Consider the following 16,201-nt stretch of genomic DNA (forward strand, 5'->3'; position numbering starts at 1 on the left):
GTACTCCGGTGCCAGGTCCAATGCAACCAGCCGAGCCTATGTCTGAGAGGACCATTCTTCTGAAAAGGACAGCAAATTATTTTACTTCTCTTGAGTAATTCTCCTTTGTTTCCAGTTTCTGAGAGCACCACAAGTTGTGCCTCACTTTTTTTGAAAAGGGACACAGTGAGAACCAATTTTCTGATAAATTAACTTTAACTGATAAAGTTTGATGGAAGCAAGAGAGATTGTTTCTTGAGGAATGAGAAACACAGAAAGAAGATGTGGTGTGAAACTTCAGAACCTGCAAGAAAATCTTCCAACAGCATAATGACTGTACTGAGTTACTTTATATAAAGCTTGTATTAAACCTAATTTTCCTCTGAATGTTTGGTATGGAATGTACAGTACACTGACACATTGTGAATATATTGTTGAAAATATTTTACAAATATATTTGTTCAATAGCAATATAAAAAAAAATTCTTTTGTCTACTGAAATCACTAATTTTTAATAAAACTATTTAATAAATGAGATTCTCGTGCCTATTTTGTAGTCTACATCGTTTGTTCTGTTGTTTGCTGTTGCATTTATGGTGTTGCTTTTAAAGTAAAGTAATTGTTACATTTTACATTTCAAATAATTCGAAATACAATGATGCAACGAGTCATGTGTCAAAGGAAATTCTTTAACTTGATCATATCAAAGGGGTTAGGGAATACAGTGATAATCCAGTTTCTCGTGCTGGCTTTCAGAAAGGAAACTGGGGTGCACGTTTGTATTTATTTTAGAAACACTGCTTATAGTAAATACAGTGGTCATGGTTTAAAATTCAAAGAGGCCAGAAACTAGAAGTATAACTAAGCAGAAGCGTATATTCAAAAACATTCAGCAGTTTGTATGAATTCTTCATGCAGACGTGAAACTAGTTCAGCCAGTTTTACAGTGTTGATTGCCAATGAAAGCCTTTTCATAGAATTTGCTACAGTGTGCTAGTTTCAACACATATTAAAAGCCATACCCATATCCAGCTTCTATTTGTAAATACTAAATACAGAGTGGAAGATCTTGAAAGATAATCAGACAGCCCCTTAAGCTGCTGACCAAATCCTAATAAAGATCTTTCCAGATAGGGATCATTGTTGTACAATTGTTTCTCCCATAGATATTGCTTTAGAGGGGGACTGTGTTTACATATAAAATATATAACAATATATTTTGTACAATAAAATATGGATTGATACAAGCTTTATATATATAAAACACATTACAGTTATTCTGCTGTTAAAAGATTTTTTTGCAGGTACTGTAGTTTCACACATCTTCATTCTGTGTTTCTCAAAAAAAAAAACTCTCTTGCTTCCATCAAACAAATCTGAATTTATCAGAAAATGAACCATAATTGTCAAAATGATTGTCAAGACTATGACACCCAGTGATGTGGCCCATTGATATGTGTTGTTTTTGGACAAGTATACGTATACATGACAAAGGTATAAGATATATTGGTTTGGATACATTCACCCAATATGGTCACTTCAGCCTTATTCAAGTGGTTATTATTATTCACAAACCTTAACAAAGTAGTCATTTTAAAGGTCCAGTGTGTAGGATTTAGTGGAATTTAGTGTTGAAGTTGCAGATTGCAGCTTCCTCGCTTCACCCTCCCTTTCCAAGTACAAAACAAGAGGCCCTATTAGGTTTGTCCATTCTGGGCTAGTGTAGAAACATGTGGCGGTTCAACATGGCAGCCTTCATGAAAGGCCACGCACGGCATCTGTAAATATAAACAGCTCTTTCTAAGGTAACAAAAACACAATGCTTCTTATTTTCAGGTGATTATACAGTAATGTAAACATGAATATTATATTCCATTACTACCAATAGATCTTCCTAAATGTTACCCACTGGACCTTTAACCCAAACCCATAATTATGATGATCCCTAAACCCAACTGAGTCGTGTTTGTGACTAAACCAAACAACTGACACATGACATTATAAATTGTATTTATATTTCATCAGTGATTTTCATGAGTTTTGGAGGGCACAGACAGATTGGGGCATCCACAAAATGACAAAATGCTTCTATGTGTTGTTCAAAAGGGCAGTTTCAAACTGCATTTTTGTGACTTCTAAGAAATGTCCTCCGATTCTTTATTATGTTCTGAAGACATCTCATCACAAACATGATGTCATCACAAACATGATGCAGCAACACAACAGAGTGTGTTTCACTGATGTGAACACACCCTGTTGTGTTGCTGCATTTTACCTGGTTTCGCATTCCTAAGTTGCCCTAGAGAGAATCTACCTGAACCTGTTATGGATAATTAATTGTGTACCAAACTCACTGATGTCAGACAATGGAACAAATGCATCGCAATCTAGTTCATAACAAACTAAACAATGATCTGAAAATGGGTTTCAGGAAATCAATCGTTAAAAGCGAAACATATATTCTTCCTTTACTGTAGATTTAATGTATTTTATTTATTTGTTATATTTGATCATATGGTTTGATCAGTATCACTTTATGTTCAGCTTTTTAAATGATAGTATGCTTGTTATGCATATAAGTAGTTGTAAGCACCGAAAGATTTACGAGAACAATTCAGACTTTTTGGTATAATGTTTATAGTTTAAAGAAAATCACAAAACTCAAACTAAAAGAATTCCAGTTGTTTATTAAGTTAACAATAAAACTAAGCTAAATTGAAAGCAAAACGTAAGATCAAATATATCTTTATCACCTACAGAGGTGTTTTGAAATATGTCAAACAGACAGATGCCCAACAATACGGACCTACATAAGAAGAGATAAAAGTTTGTACTGTAACATCTTGCTTCTGTGATCACAAAAGTCAGCAGAGAGGTGACGTCCCCAATAATGTTTAATAGGTGTGGCCACTGAAAATGTTGGGGTGGCACACCAAAGCCAAAAGCTGGATGCGGGGGGTTGAAATGAATTGTATCTAATATAAAATATCAGATATAATCATATTATGCAAATGAATCTCGTGAGTGACTAGGGGGCCATGGCCCATAAAGCACAATATAGCTGGTGATAACTCATGTTAATTTTTTTAAAATAAGTATGTCCCAACATTGAACAGCTTTCTGTACTTGTATCTGTGGAGGTACTATACACTTCTAAATGCCATGCCTTTCCATTTCTCTTTCCATTTAGTCCCTGATAATATTTAGATGAGTTTAAGATGTTTCTTCTAAAAATATGTACAGTATGTTTCATTCACAACCAGCAGTGATTTATTTCAAATTGGTTTCAAGCACTCATTAAGTTAATTCTCACTCTTTGCAGACCCTTATGTTTATGATACTGTATGTGCTGACGCTCAAACACTCCCTGTGCTCCAGTGCGCATTCAAACGTGCATTTTCTGTAACATACATCCTCTCCTTTTTGAGAGTACCAACAAAACCGGTGTGTAACCCAATCCTCGTCTCAATCCAGAAGAATGAGTGAAACCCCAACCTTTATTGTCCTGACACACAAAGAATCCTGCATGGCTAGTATTCTTTGGCAAAGCTTCTAATGTGTCCTTAATAGCTTGGCTTTCACTCCTCCCATTCTTCATTCTCATACCTGCTTCAGATGCATTTAAACACCTGATCAGCTGTTAATATTCTCTCAGAGACACTTAGAGAGAGAACACGATGGCTTCCATGGGGATGCAGATGGCTGGCTGTGCCATGGCCCTTTTTGGATGGATTGGGGTGATCATTGTCTGCGGTGCACCCATGTGGCGGGTCACTGCCTTTATTGGCAACAACATAGTGACATCCCAGGTCATATGGGAGGGCATCTGGATGAGCTGCGTGGTCCAGAGTACAGGCCAGATGCAGTGTAAGGTGTATGACTCCATGCTGGCTCTGGGCACTGACCTCCAGGGGGCCCGGGCTCTGGTCGTGGTTTCCATTGTCACAGGCATCGCGGGACTCCTCATCGCTTTTGCTGGTGGAAAGTGCACCAACTTCATTCCTGAGGAGAGGGCCAAGGCTAGGGCATCAGTGGCAGCAGGTGTTGTGCTGATCATCAGTGGAATCCTGTGCCTCATCCCCGTTTCCTGGACTGCCAGTGTTATCATAAGGGACTTCTACAACCCTCTGCTAGTAGATGCCCAGAAAAGAGAGCTCGGGGCCTCTCTTTACATCGGCTGGGGGGCTAGCGCACTGTTGCTCTTGGGAGGAGGGCTTCTGTGTGCCAGCTGCCCCCCCAAAGAGGATGAGAGCCCTTCTGTGAAGTACCTCATAAACAAGTCTGGAGGAAATAGCAAAGTGGATTCAGTCCACTCTTTTACATCACCAAAGACGTATATTTGAGATTTCTAAAGGGACAAAGAGAAGTCTGGTCGATGGCTGCTTGAAGTTTGGAATTTAATTAGCTGCTGTGAAATATCAAGACAAAGGACATAAGTACAGACAACCCACAATGAAGGAAATATGAACTTTGTCCTTGTAAGAGAATCACACTTTGGATGTATGAAGATGCTCTGTCTGAGATTCGTTTGAATATTTCTTGGTAATGAACATGTATGTGGGGGTGGTTTAAATGATAGAAACGTTGTTTTACATGTTTCGGAAAGTGGTTGGTTTCAGTTGAAAACTACAACATTTTGTAATTGCACTGTGCATCTTTTTGCTCTTTAATATTTGTGATACTATTTTTTCCACAATAAATGACCTTTCTATAATTGTAAGTTGTTGTTTTTTCTCTCATGCTTCAAAAAATGCACCTGTGGTTATTTAAACTAAACACTGAGAGAACCTGTTTTTCAGGTAGCTATACTTATCACAGATCACTATCCTGAGAACAAACATGGTGACTCAGGGACTTAAATAACTGTTGGCTGATCTGTTTAGTAAAGCATGACCTGCAGTTTCATCCGTCACTGTCAATGTGTGTTACATACATGCAAAAAAACAACAGTGTCTCAACAGTGTGGGTGAGGGTTTTAATTTGAAAACGTTCTTAGTTCAGAGTCCCACCAACCTGACGGGAGTGCTGTGTTTTCTCATGTTATCAGACAGTAGATCAGAGAGAAGGGAGCGTCACATTACTCTTAGCTTCAAATGCTCGAAAATGAAAAATGTCTCCATGAAGTGTTTCCTGCTTTCTCTGTGGTTTACTTTCCAATTTTTCTCCACAGCAGCTTCCTGTAGTCTGAGCACAACAAGGGTAGTAAGATAGATGTTGATGAGTATAAATAAGGGATACACTGATTCTCCAAACTTTATGGGAATCTTTCACTATAACATATCCCAGGTGTTAAAGTTATATTTGTAGTAGCTCAGCTCAGTCTGGCTTGGGCGTGAAGGTCAGACATTATTATACGATTCAAAGATAAGACACTTAAGAGATTTATAGGATTCATTATTCTAATAGACACTTAAAATAAACGCACACATTGAATGAAGCTTGTTTTTTTTTCTGTTCTCACCCATTACTGTCTCTTTAGCTTTGGTCATGGAGCAACATTTTGACAAAGTAATAACATGATTTGTTAGATCTGTAGTGATAATACACTTCCAAATGATTCTGCACTATCAAATAAACATAAATAGAAAGAGGTGTCATACAATCTGGATCATACAAGTCCTCCAAAATGCACTGACCTTAACTGCCCTGTAACTATGCATAGAAGCGTTTTCTGATGTCTCGGCAGGATGGCGTCAGTGATCTTCAAAAACCATTACAAATCGTTGATTTATTTTATAATTTCAATGTTTGGTTAATATTTCGGCACAAACACGTCTCAGGTTTAGGGGAAAATCATATTTTGGGTTCAAATAATTATCGTTAAGGTTAGGAGGCCTTCAGTGTCATGGTCACAATAATAACCACGTAGATGAGATGGATGGAAAAAGTTGATTCAACATTAGATTTGAGCCTTAAATGTCAGCAACACTTTTTATTAATGTATTTCTCTCAAACTGCAATTTGTAACTGAGAGGAAAATAAACCGAGTCATTGTGTTGGTCTTTTGTGATATACTGCTACCTAGTGGTACTTTGCCTCCATGGCCAGAAAATCCCTACATTTTTACCCAATGACTTCAGTTACAGGAAACAACTGCAGCTTTACGGAAAAACACCTCTGTGGTTTCTGTGATTACATCTGATAACAGAACACAGATCTGTCTGTCTGTCTGTCTGTCTGTCTGTTTTATATTTCTTTGACTGATGTAATCCCTTGTTGTAGGTTGAAATAAAAAGCCATACATGAACATTGTGTTGACCTGACACAGAAGAACATGTTTCAGTTTTACATTAATCAGTGAAACACTGAGCAAACTTTATTAATTCCACCAGCAACATGTCAGGATGTGATAAAAGGAAGATTAAATCTGTCCATTCTGAATAAAAACTAAAAATCCTTTCCACCGTCTGTGTTTCCCAGGGTGTGAGACAGTCTGCACTGTGTCCCATGGCTCTACAGGAGCTCGGTATTAGCCTGTCCATGATTGGCGTTGCTGGGACCATCCTGATCTGCGCTCTGCCCATGTGGAAGGTGACGGCATTCATCGGCACCCATCTGGTGGTCATGCAGGTGTTCTGGGAAGGTCTGTGGATGACCTGTGTCAGTGAGTACACAGGTCAGCTGCAGTGTAAGCTTTATGACGCCCTGCTGGACCTGGCACCAGACCTTCAGGCAGCCCGCGGCCTCATCTGCATCAGCCTGGTGCTGGGATGTTTGGGATTCCTCATCTTCCTCCTGGGAGCACGCTGCACCAACTGCTTGAGTCACCCGAGGATCAAGGCTCGTTTGGTGGTGAGCTCTGGGGCCATCTTCTGCCTTGGGGCTCTCACCACCATAGTTGCTGTTTCCTGGACGGCCAACTCCATCATTACTGACTTCCACAACCCACGTGTCCCTGAGGTGTTGAAGAGGGAACTTGGAGCAGCCATATATATTGGTTTTGTGACATCTGGGCTGCTGTTCTGTGGGGGGGCCATTCTGTGCACAAGCTGCCCACCACAGAGGGCCAGGTTAGCCTCCAGTGGGTACACACTGGCCAGGACAAACACACACAGCAGTTATGCTATCAAGAACTATGTGTGAAGTGAGGACTGAGGGCGGAATACATATCAGTGTTTAAAACAAGTTATCACTGTATTGAACTGTGTGATATAATGCAATTGGTCATGTATCAATAATTTACAGTTCATATATTTTAAAAAAGGCAACATGTTTAAATATATGAAAAGACTCAAAAAGTATGCTTTGCAAAACATTTTAATATGTTATTTCTCTTTTGGGTGAGTGGATTTGACCATTATCAATAGTTTTCTGACCACAATAGTGTCAATGTCAGCAATTTGCAGATGTTTTTATTATTTTATTTTATTATTAGATCTTAATATATGGGAAATATATTTAGCCATGTGTTTGATACAGCTTTAATTAACTTGTGAAATAGCTGCAATTTGTCAAAATTAATCATAATATTGATTTCCTTGGTCGTATGAAAAATGACTTTGTTGCCAGTTCCTTTCACAAAGAAAGTCAGTGAATTGATTTGCATCCCTGTAGCTTAATGTGCATGCATAGTGGATCAATTGTTTTAGTCACTATTTTTAGTTAAATGAATACTTGAAATACGAAAAAGTTTGTGTGCTTGTGTGTGTGATTTGCATCTTAATTCAAAATAAACACTGTAAACCTGTGTCAGCTGAATCACTTTTCTGTATTACAGAGTATTACATCTGAATGCAGTTCCATTAGGTGGCATTGTTCTTCTCCACCCAATAGCTCCACAGAGGAAGTCAGCTACATAAGACTGCCTTTCATAACTCTTATAATTGCCACCATATGTTTAATAAGCACCACATGTTTATGTCATGTGAAAAAGGATTGTTTTCTTTGTTTGAAGTTAGGAATGTGAGTAGCAATACAACAACAACAGCTAGTGGGATGTGGTGTATGGGGAGTGGGATTTTCCAGCGATGACTCCACCTTCAAAAAATATATTACACCAAAAGAAATGCGCCACAGTCTTTACTTTAACCCACTTTTACAACCCAGACTAAGGTTACCTGCTCCTGAAACCTTCAACTCTTCTACTTCTGATCAGTTCCAAGTGACTCAAAGAAGACCTCATCATGGTGTCAATGGGAATACAGATGCTGGGCCTTGCCCTGGCGATCCTCGGTTTCCTGGGGACCATCATTGTGTGTGCCCTGCCAATGTGGAAGGTCACAGTCTTAATTGGAGTAAATATTGTGGCAGTGCAGGTCATCTGGGAAGGCTTGTGGATGAACTGTGTGACGCAGAGCACAGGACAGATGCAGTGCAAGATCTATGATTCTCTGCTTGCTCTACCCCAGGACCTTCAGGCTGCCAGAGCGCTTGTGGTCATCGCCATCATCGTTGCTGTCTTTGGGGTCATCATGGGCATTGCGGGAGGCAAGTGTACCAACTTTGTGGAGGATCCAAGTGCCAAAGCAAAGGTGGCCATTGCTGCTGGAATTGTCTTCATTTGTGCCGGTGTTCTCATCCTCATCCCCGTCTGCTGGTCTGCCAACACCATCCACAGGGATTTCCACAACCCCCCCTCGACCAATCCCCCGAGGACAGAGCTGGGGGCTGCACTTTACATTGGCTGGGGCACAGCTGGGCTTCTCATCCTGGGTGGTGCCCTCCTCTGCAGCTCCTGTCCACCCAAAGAGAGCCCAGAGTATCCAGTCAAGTACTCCGGTGCCAGGTCCAATGCCACCAGCCGAGACAATGTCTGACACCATTCAAATCATTTTACTTTTCCTTTTTTTGTCAGTTTTTCATAGCACCAGAAGTTGTGTTTGTATTTTTTTCTTTTTAAACTGCTCTGGCAAGGAAAAGTTATCTTTGTATCAAACCTAATTTTCCTCTGATTGTTTGGAATGAACTGATACATTGTGAATTAATTGTATAAAACATTTAACAAATATCTTTCAATAAAACAATTTTAGAAACGATATTCTTTTGTCAAAGTGCATTTAGTTCTCACAGACTGACTGAAGGTTCTCTTTTTTTGCTGTTTACATTCATGATTTTGGTTTTAAAGTTTACCGTCCAGAGCGATTTAAAATAAATGCATCAGTAGAATAAAATAGATGCCAGACAAGTTTTAGACAACTTGGAAAAACTCAGATCAGATCAGGAGCAGCGAGCGGTAAGTAAATAATCCACCCGATGCAATCATAAGTCACACTTTAATGCAAATCTCAGTTTTATCAACAGAAGAGTTAAGAAATTCCTAATGACCCAGCTTCTCATGCTGGCTTTCAGAAAGGAAACTGGGTGCAAGTTTCTTACTGATTGCTTTTTTTTTTAGAAACACTGTTAATGAGGAATAAAGTTGTCATGGTTTAACCTTCAAAGAGGTCACAAAGTAGAAACTAGAAAGTATAACTAAGGTGGTAGTACTAGAAGTACCCAGCAGCTCCACAGAGGACAGAGGGAGTCACTGCTACTGTGAGAACACAAATTTTAAATGTCAGGAAGAGCTTGTGCCTCTTTAAATTAAGTTCTCTTAGTTTGTAGGAACTTATTGGCTGAGGATGGTGAGTCTGGACTGGTAGCTGGTAGTTCACCTGCAGCGCCCTGCAACAAACCCTAACTGCTTGGTGTGGCTGACTGTCACAGCCTTGTCTCTCTAACATCTCTCCCAATAACTCTATGTTGCATGTGTGTATTTGGGCCTGTCTGTGTGAAATGGACTCTAAGAACAGAGTGAAAACACTGTATTTCCCAAGAGTGCGATTAAGTAATTCTTTTTCAGAAAAATGACAGAGTGGCAGAAAAATCATTGCACAATAAAACGGTTGTTTTCTCTAAAAGACTGGAATTCTTTTGAAACTATTTCCAAGAACCAAAGAACTGGTTTCCGCTCTATGAACAGACAAAACAGACACACCTACTCACACACACACACACACACACACATACAGATTGTCTGTGCCTCTCACATGCAAACACAAGTTCAAACCCCACCCCACCTCACTCTGCTGCCAGCTGTTTCTGGTTAGGCAGTTGGGCCTGCTGTGAAAGAGGAGGAGCAGGCAGGCTGGAGTTATGGAGCGGCAGCTGGAGCTCGCTGCCCTCGGTCTGGGCCTCACAGGGTGGCTTTGTTCCATTCTGACTCGCTGCCTGGCTCTGTGGAAGGTGAGCGGCACCCTGGACAACACCACAGCTACTCTGCCTGCCTACTGGGATGGGGTGTGGCTGGAATGGGATCACTGGGACTTGGCCCACGATGGCAGCCTGCACTGCTCCTTCTACCAGTCTCTCATGTCTCTTTCTGGAAGTTTTCGGATGTGGAGAGCTCTGATCATGGCAGCCATCGGAGCTGGGGGTTTTGCTGCGGTGATTGGATCAGTGGGGGCAGTGTGGTTCCCTCTGCGTGGCCAGATCAAAGTGTTTTCTGGTACTCTCTTTGTTGTGTCTGGGATCCTACTGCTGATCCCCACAGCCTGGACATGCCATCACACCAGTCAGCCACTGGAGGGTGTTGTGCTGCTGAGACGAGACTGGGGCCCCGCACTGTACCTTGGATGGATCTCCTTTGCTTTGATGCTGGTCGGAGGGGTGTTTCTCACCACCAGATGCCCCACTGGTGAGAGGCAGGTGCAGCAGCCTGGAGAGAGCAGGTACCCAAATCTAGAGGAGGAGGCTAATCACCCACTCAGCAGGATCAACAGGACTACGTTCACAAACAGCCAGTATGAACACAGATCAGGGCCTATCTGAGGGGACGTGTGTGTGTGAGTGGTTAAACTGGGTGATCATTAATATGTGAGATGACTGTGGGTAGATTTAACAGCAGAGGAAAACTTCTGTCTGCACTTGTTGAATAATGATGCACTGGCTTAACTGAGCATTTTGCTGTGTTTCTTCCATCTCTATTGAAGCTAACACGCTGTATACATTAGTACTGATTTACATTCTGGTGATAATTATAATATTCATCATTGTGATATAAGGTTCCTTTGTCTTTGTAAGGCGTGATAGACACTGTGTTTTTTTATTTATAAGGCCCTTGCTGGCTCTTTGCCTGCTTGCATTACTTTGTCTTTAAATGTGGGCCCCTGTGTTGCAGGTTGTTGATTTTTATGAGTTTGGAAAATCCCGTTGATCTCGTTGTGCACCTGCAACCTAGAATAACATGCAGAACAATGTAATGCTTACCTCATTTCCATACTTAGGGTAATTAAACATTTTAATCTCATTTTATTACACTTCCAGTTGTAATGGTCTTTGTTGATTTGTTGCTTAAAATTACTTTAATTAATGTTTTACTAATTGGCTTTTTATTACTTTTATCAGCCTTTTTATCTAGGCTTATTATCTGTGTTTCTTGGTGCCTAGGATCTTGTGTTTATATATTTATTCAATTCCACTCGGCTAGATTGTAAATGAGGTCTCTACCTCAGAGTCAGAGTTAAAACAAAAGGTTGAATGAACATTCAACTTAATTTCCCCGATTCAATAGCACAGTAAAATGAAACTGTTTGCTTTACTTGATGCAGTTATTGACACTAAACTGGCATTAAGACATTACAGTCATCGTATACATTGTAATGCCTTAAATGTGAATGTGTTAATATTGATCTTCAAACTTAATACTGTATTGCACATATACATTGCCCTACATTAGAGTAATGCAATTTCATATTTGTTTTGTTGAGAGTGGCAAAAATGTTTACATCTGAGATGAATTCTTGTGCACAAAAGGACACTGTGGAATAAAGCAAATGATTCAGATATATTTATTTGTTTGTTACATTTATTTGACTTACAGAGGTTTTAACTCCTTGTGGCACAGAACACTTGGATAAGGTGAGCGGTAATTTTGAAACATATACTGTAGTAATCTATTTTTGAGTTTATTTCTGTAAAAAAAGAGAGGAAGCATCCGATAATCATGGTAGGCTGTAAAATGATCATGTGGAACACCAATATTTAGTTGTCAGTACGATACACTCTTCAGAGTAAAGAACACAATAACAGAGAATGCACTTTTCACTCTGTCGACCAACTTCAGATTTTTCCTTCGTGCTTCACTTTCCCTATTTTTGCAATAAATTACTGAAACCATGATTTCTGTTTTCTTTTAACTCAGAGAAACCAAATTTCTGATTTAGAGATGGTTGTACAACCTGAACTCTTATGAAAATGTTTAGTAAAACCCTAAAAAGTATTATTAATTATTATTTAATAATTATTATTATTAAAGTTATTAATGACTCAAGGTCTTGGTGATATTTCTGCAGTTACATCCCAACAGACCTTGTTGTCATTTTTCATATAAAAACACTTTTTGATAATTATTTAAAATCATAGCTTATAGTGTAAGATGTACTTACTAGAGTTTCTTAACTATATGTTTCTAATGTTAGTTTGTGCTGAACAATGTAAAACTCTTAAAGGAATTTCCACATCTCATTAGTAAAAAAAAAGTTACTCCTCAAGTAATATTTACAAACACTGTATTGTTTCCTTTATATAATATATTTTATAAATCATGGTTCAAGAGAATATTGCTAGAAATCTGTATTCTGATCTGTACAGCACCTTTTCAGAAGTAAATGCTTTAAATGTCTCTTGGAAGTTTTGCATTTTAAAGCTGAAACACATTTTGGGTTTGGGGATGTATACAATCACTGTGGATTCACAAGAAAGAAAATATTTTGTTATATATTTATTTACTACAGAGCAAACTCATTCATTATGACAAAAATATACATTATTTAGGTTAAAGAAATGATCCATAAAATCGAGATATTGAGCGCGACTACATGGCACACGAAGTCTGATGGAAGGCAGAGACGAAGTTCTGTTAATGGTCCAGAAGTTCTGAAATAAAACAAATACTGTGAATGCAGCCTTGAATGGTTTGGTGACCTGCTCAAACTTATTTTAAAAAATACATTCCACCCAGCATGCAAATCTGGCAAATCATTTTAATAAATCCTTTAAACATAGAGAGGCTGAGTAACAGGAATGGCTGCAATTAGCAGGACTCTCCTCATAAACAGAGTCTCTTCAACGAGTCGAGCTGTTTGTGTGCCGCAGTGAAGTGTGTTAGTGTGGATAAGGTGCAGAGTCCCGACTTGTTGGGCTACTAGAATTTCTCCTCTCCCTCCTCCACGTCCTTCAGACTGAGAACCTCCAGAGAACCTCTGCCTTTAGTCTCACAGCGGATCAGCTCATCGATCTCCCTGAAGCAGCCGGGATCCACCAGACACACCTGAGGATGAGGAGGGGTTCATACAGAGAGTTTACACATTTTAGGATTAGAAAAACAACTTTAATATCACAGTAGAGATAAAAACCATGAGTTTGCTTGTCTGATTATCTTCACTGCAGTGAATCCAGCCTTGTTTATGTCATACCTTTCAGAGACTGTAGAGATTACTCAATCACACCCACAAACACGCTTTGATTTCTGAAGAGCCTTAATGTTCCTCACCATTTCCAGCTCCTCATCGAAGTCTTCACTCTCCACAACCTGCAGGAGCGGCTTCAGCTTCTCCTTCAGCCTCTTGCCCTCCTTGGCTGGCAGCACCAATCGCAGCCTCATGTGGGCTCTCTGGATCTCCATGGTCTCCTTCAGCTGCCGGATCACTTCCAGAGCCTGGGAACAACGGGACACATCAGTCAGTCCACACTAACAGGACACAAAGACTCTGACAGCTTGATTTCTCCTGCACACAGAACTTTATCCAACAATAATAAAACTAATCTCCACAGTGTTGTGTTAAATGCATCTCTGCCAACTGTTACTGCAACCGGTGAAAAAGGAAACACAGCAGGATGATGCGATAGCTAATTAGCAATAATGGAGCCCAGGTACGAGTGATCAGCAACTTTCTTTATTGACTGGTGGTGGGAGCAGCAGGAGCTCCGTCCGTAGGCGCTGCTACCTGGCTCGGTTTCTGGGAAGAGGTGATGAGACGCTGATTACGTAGATAGATTTTTGTGCTGAATGTCACAAATCAAATCCCAGTGGGATCCACTTAGCTGGGGGGAGCTGCAGCCAATTTCAAAGCTACATGGCTTGGAAATGTACATTTTATTGTGTTTATGTACACTGGCTCCAGGAAATAGCCGTCTTTAATTATTAAAAAAAAGGAATTGTGGTGATCAAACCAGCTGCATTTTCCATATTTTAATCAGTCTCAAAATGTTAGTACATTTCTACGACATAATAATAAACACAGGAATACATAAAAATAAGAAAATAAATCTTCTGGTGTTTTGTGGGACGGCAGCTCGAATCAATTCTATGAGAAAAAGCTTTTTGTTGTATATAATCAAAGGAACAAACAAAGCGAACGTGTCTCCTCACCTGCTGTTTAGCGCTCTTTCCGGCCTTGACAGAGTAGTGGATGTCCTTCATCGCCCGCTCGATGAGACTGACTGTGTACGGCCTCTTCGTCTCCGGGTTGACACACTTCTCTGCCACAATAGTCGCGATGTCCCTGAACATGGTTTCCAGCTGACTGTGCCTTTCCTTGTCGGACACCTGGAGCTCTCCTTTGGCCAGGATCTGAACAACAGAAAGAATGAATCAGCAGATAAAAGGTGAGGAAGTGAAGATGAACACTGTACAGGAAGGGTTCCCATTCTTTCTCATAAATTATTTCCCAGGACGCTTTTCTTGACAATACAGGACAGCACTCGCTAACAAACAGTCGTATAAGCTGCGGTTTGTAAGTAACAAATCAAGTTTAAATCAAGTAAAATGTACTTAATTTGACGGAAAATTCATCTTCTAGAAGGTTAAGTGTTCACAGCAACAAGACATTTAATCATTAATACGCTGTGTGCATGTAGATATGAGAACTTTGACTCAAAAGTCAGTTCCACGTTGCATCTGGTAAACTTGTTTTGAAGTGTCGTACAGTTTATTTAACCAACACTTAAAGTTTCTAACATATGCACCACGTAGGCGATCTGAGTGAGGGGATGAAATACAAATATGAACAGGACAATGTGGATTATTGCCAGGATATTGGGTGGATTTCCAGGTTTTCCAGGAGGCGTGGGAACCCTGACAGGCCTCTGATGATGATGATGATGATACAGTGTGACTGAGAGCTGATCAGGAAAATATTTCTCACCTGTTTGCAGATTTCTGTCAGATCATCTGTCCCAAAGGTTTTGGTCAAGTCGTCCTTTTTAGCCACCTGACCTTTGGACACATTAACGAAAACCGAGTGTGTCTGTAGAACCTCATCCAGGTCTTTCTCTCTGGAAGACATTCACACATTCATAAAGCAACAACAGCCCATATCCGCTGGCTTTCATCGATAATAAACAAGGTAATTGTTGGGTTTAATTTAATACCATGTAACGTTACTCACGCTCCTGCTCTCCAGTTCACGACTTTATTCTTGTAGCAGGCGATTTCAAAGCGCTTCCCTCCTTTTTTCATCCTCACCACCGCCACATTGGTGAGTCGGATTTGGTTTGTTGGTGTAAATATGGACATTGTTTGTGTTTTACTGCCACGTCCAAAATAAAAAAACACAAATGTGCTGTCAGTCAGTTCACAACGTCGCAGTAAAGATGTGCTGCGAGTGGCGTTTCCTCTAAAGTGTCCACCGGGGAAACATCGACATTGAACAACAGTTCCGATCCCGTTTTGTTTTTTTTTTGTGGTCGACTTTAATAATTTAGAGACTTGTGATCATTTAAAAAACAACAAAACAAAACAAAACAATCGAAATTATTTGTAAAAAGATTTTATTTCACCCAAAATACTTTTTTTTATTTTATAAATAATTATGTAATGTGTTGTTGTGTACAGTGTCACAACTTTTTTTTGTAATTTTTTTTTAAAAATTGCTTTATGTAACTACGTCTATGCTTATAGTAAAAGTTTTATTTTGAAAGTTTTAAACCGGAGCTGTTACTATCATATTGTGGTTAACTTTATGCTCGTGGATAGCAGTTGTAGCTATTCGCTGTGGCCACCAGGCGCCAATAATCATGATTATAGATGTGTGTAGGCCTAAATGTGTAACTTGTAGTTGTATTCTGTAACTGTAACCACACAATGATTTACATTCGTTCGTCTTTGATCATTTCAGTTTGGTCACTGTATTTTGAAAGGATTTACCGGAAGTTACAGCATGCTATCAACTCTGCATTGACGCTACTTTGACTAATTGAACCTTGCAGTTCCTCCGTATGACCACTTGGGGGCAGTAAAACA

General features: G+C 39.8%; 6 protein-coding genes across 6 annotated transcripts in view; 5 read left to right on the forward strand and 1 right to left on the reverse strand.

The window, feature by feature from the left end:
• cldne (claudin e) overlaps positions 1-1,119 on the forward strand; it is a gene marked incomplete in the record, with an annotated part of 1,434 nt that extends 315 nt beyond the window's left edge. The window contains 1 exon segment of the mRNA XM_035679873.1: positions 1-1,119. Coding sequence (XP_035535766.1) covers positions 1-46 — 46 coding nt within the window.
• A 2,388-nt stretch (positions 1,120-3,507) lies between these two features.
• On the forward strand, positions 3,508-4,685 carry LOC118341569 (claudin-4-like). The gene has a single exon (XM_035679868.1). It carries the CDS (start codon positions 3,657-3,659, stop codon positions 4,320-4,322), a length of 666 nt encoding a protein of 221 aa, XP_035535761.1. The 5' UTR covers positions 3,508-3,656; the 3' UTR covers positions 4,323-4,685.
• A 1,720-nt stretch (positions 4,686-6,405) lies between these two features.
• cldnj (claudin j) lies at positions 6,406-7,283 on the forward strand. The gene has a single exon (XM_035679870.1). It carries the CDS (start codon positions 6,427-6,429, stop codon positions 7,060-7,062), a length of 636 nt encoding a protein of 211 aa, XP_035535763.1. The 5' UTR covers positions 6,406-6,426; the 3' UTR covers positions 7,063-7,283.
• A 701-nt stretch (positions 7,284-7,984) lies between these two features.
• On the forward strand, positions 7,985-8,956 carry LOC118341574 (claudin-4-like). Its single transcript, XM_035679871.1, has one exon. The coding sequence runs from the start codon at positions 8,103-8,105 to the stop codon at positions 8,733-8,735; it is 633 nt and encodes a 210-aa protein (XP_035535764.1). The 5' UTR covers positions 7,985-8,102; the 3' UTR covers positions 8,736-8,956.
• A 1,010-nt stretch (positions 8,957-9,966) lies between these two features.
• Positions 9,967-11,746, forward strand: LOC118341829 (claudin-3-like). Its single transcript, XM_035680226.1, has one exon. It carries the CDS (start codon positions 10,054-10,056, stop codon positions 10,726-10,728), a length of 675 nt encoding a protein of 224 aa, XP_035536119.1. The 5' UTR covers positions 9,967-10,053; the 3' UTR covers positions 10,729-11,746.
• A 920-nt stretch (positions 11,747-12,666) lies between these two features.
• Positions 12,667-15,593, reverse strand: sbds (SBDS ribosome maturation factor). The gene is made up of 5 exons (XM_035680225.1): positions 15,348-15,593; positions 15,105-15,234; positions 14,330-14,530; positions 13,451-13,615; positions 12,667-13,228 (listed from the first exon to the last, which is right to left on the reverse strand). Exons 1-5 carry the CDS (start codon positions 15,473-15,475, stop codon positions 13,103-13,105), a joined length of 750 nt encoding a protein of 249 aa, XP_035536118.1. The 5' UTR covers positions 15,476-15,593; the 3' UTR covers positions 12,667-13,102.
• Positions 15,594-16,201: the final 608 nt, after the last annotated feature.

Source organism: Morone saxatilis, unplaced genomic scaffold (assembly GCF_004916995.1).
Source record: "Morone saxatilis isolate NCDOM2014 unplaced genomic scaffold, NCSU_SB_2.0 Contig8, whole genome shotgun sequence".
In the NCBI taxonomy this organism is placed as follows: Eukaryota; Metazoa; Chordata; class Actinopteri; family Moronidae; genus Morone; species Morone saxatilis.

Bases quoted from the DNA above. Each gene is read 5' to 3' on its own strand.
- LOC118341829 (XM_035680226.1), top strand. From the start codon at position 10,054: ATGGAGCGGCAGCTGGAGCTCGCTGCCCTCGGTCTGGGCCTCACAGGG.
- LOC118341569 (XM_035679868.1), top strand. From the start codon at position 3,657: ATGGCTTCCATGGGGATGCAGATGGCTGGCTGTGCCATGGCCCTTTTT.
- sbds (XM_035680225.1), bottom strand. From the start codon at position 15,475: ATGTCCATATTTACACCAACAAACCAAATCCGACTCACCAATGTGGCG. The intron at 15,235-15,347 runs GTGAGTAACGTT...AATGTCTTCCAG, and splicing joins GTGAACTGGAGAGCAGGAGC to AGAGAAAGACCTGGATGAGG. The intron at 13,616-14,329 runs GTGAGGAGACAC...CGTTGTTCCCAG, and splicing joins GAAAGAGCGCTAAACAGCAG to GCTCTGGAAGTGATCCGGCA.
- cldnj (XM_035679870.1), top strand. From the start codon at position 6,427: ATGGCTCTACAGGAGCTCGGTATTAGCCTGTCCATGATTGGCGTTGCT.
- LOC118341574 (XM_035679871.1), top strand. From the start codon at position 8,103: ATGGTGTCAATGGGAATACAGATGCTGGGCCTTGCCCTGGCGATCCTC.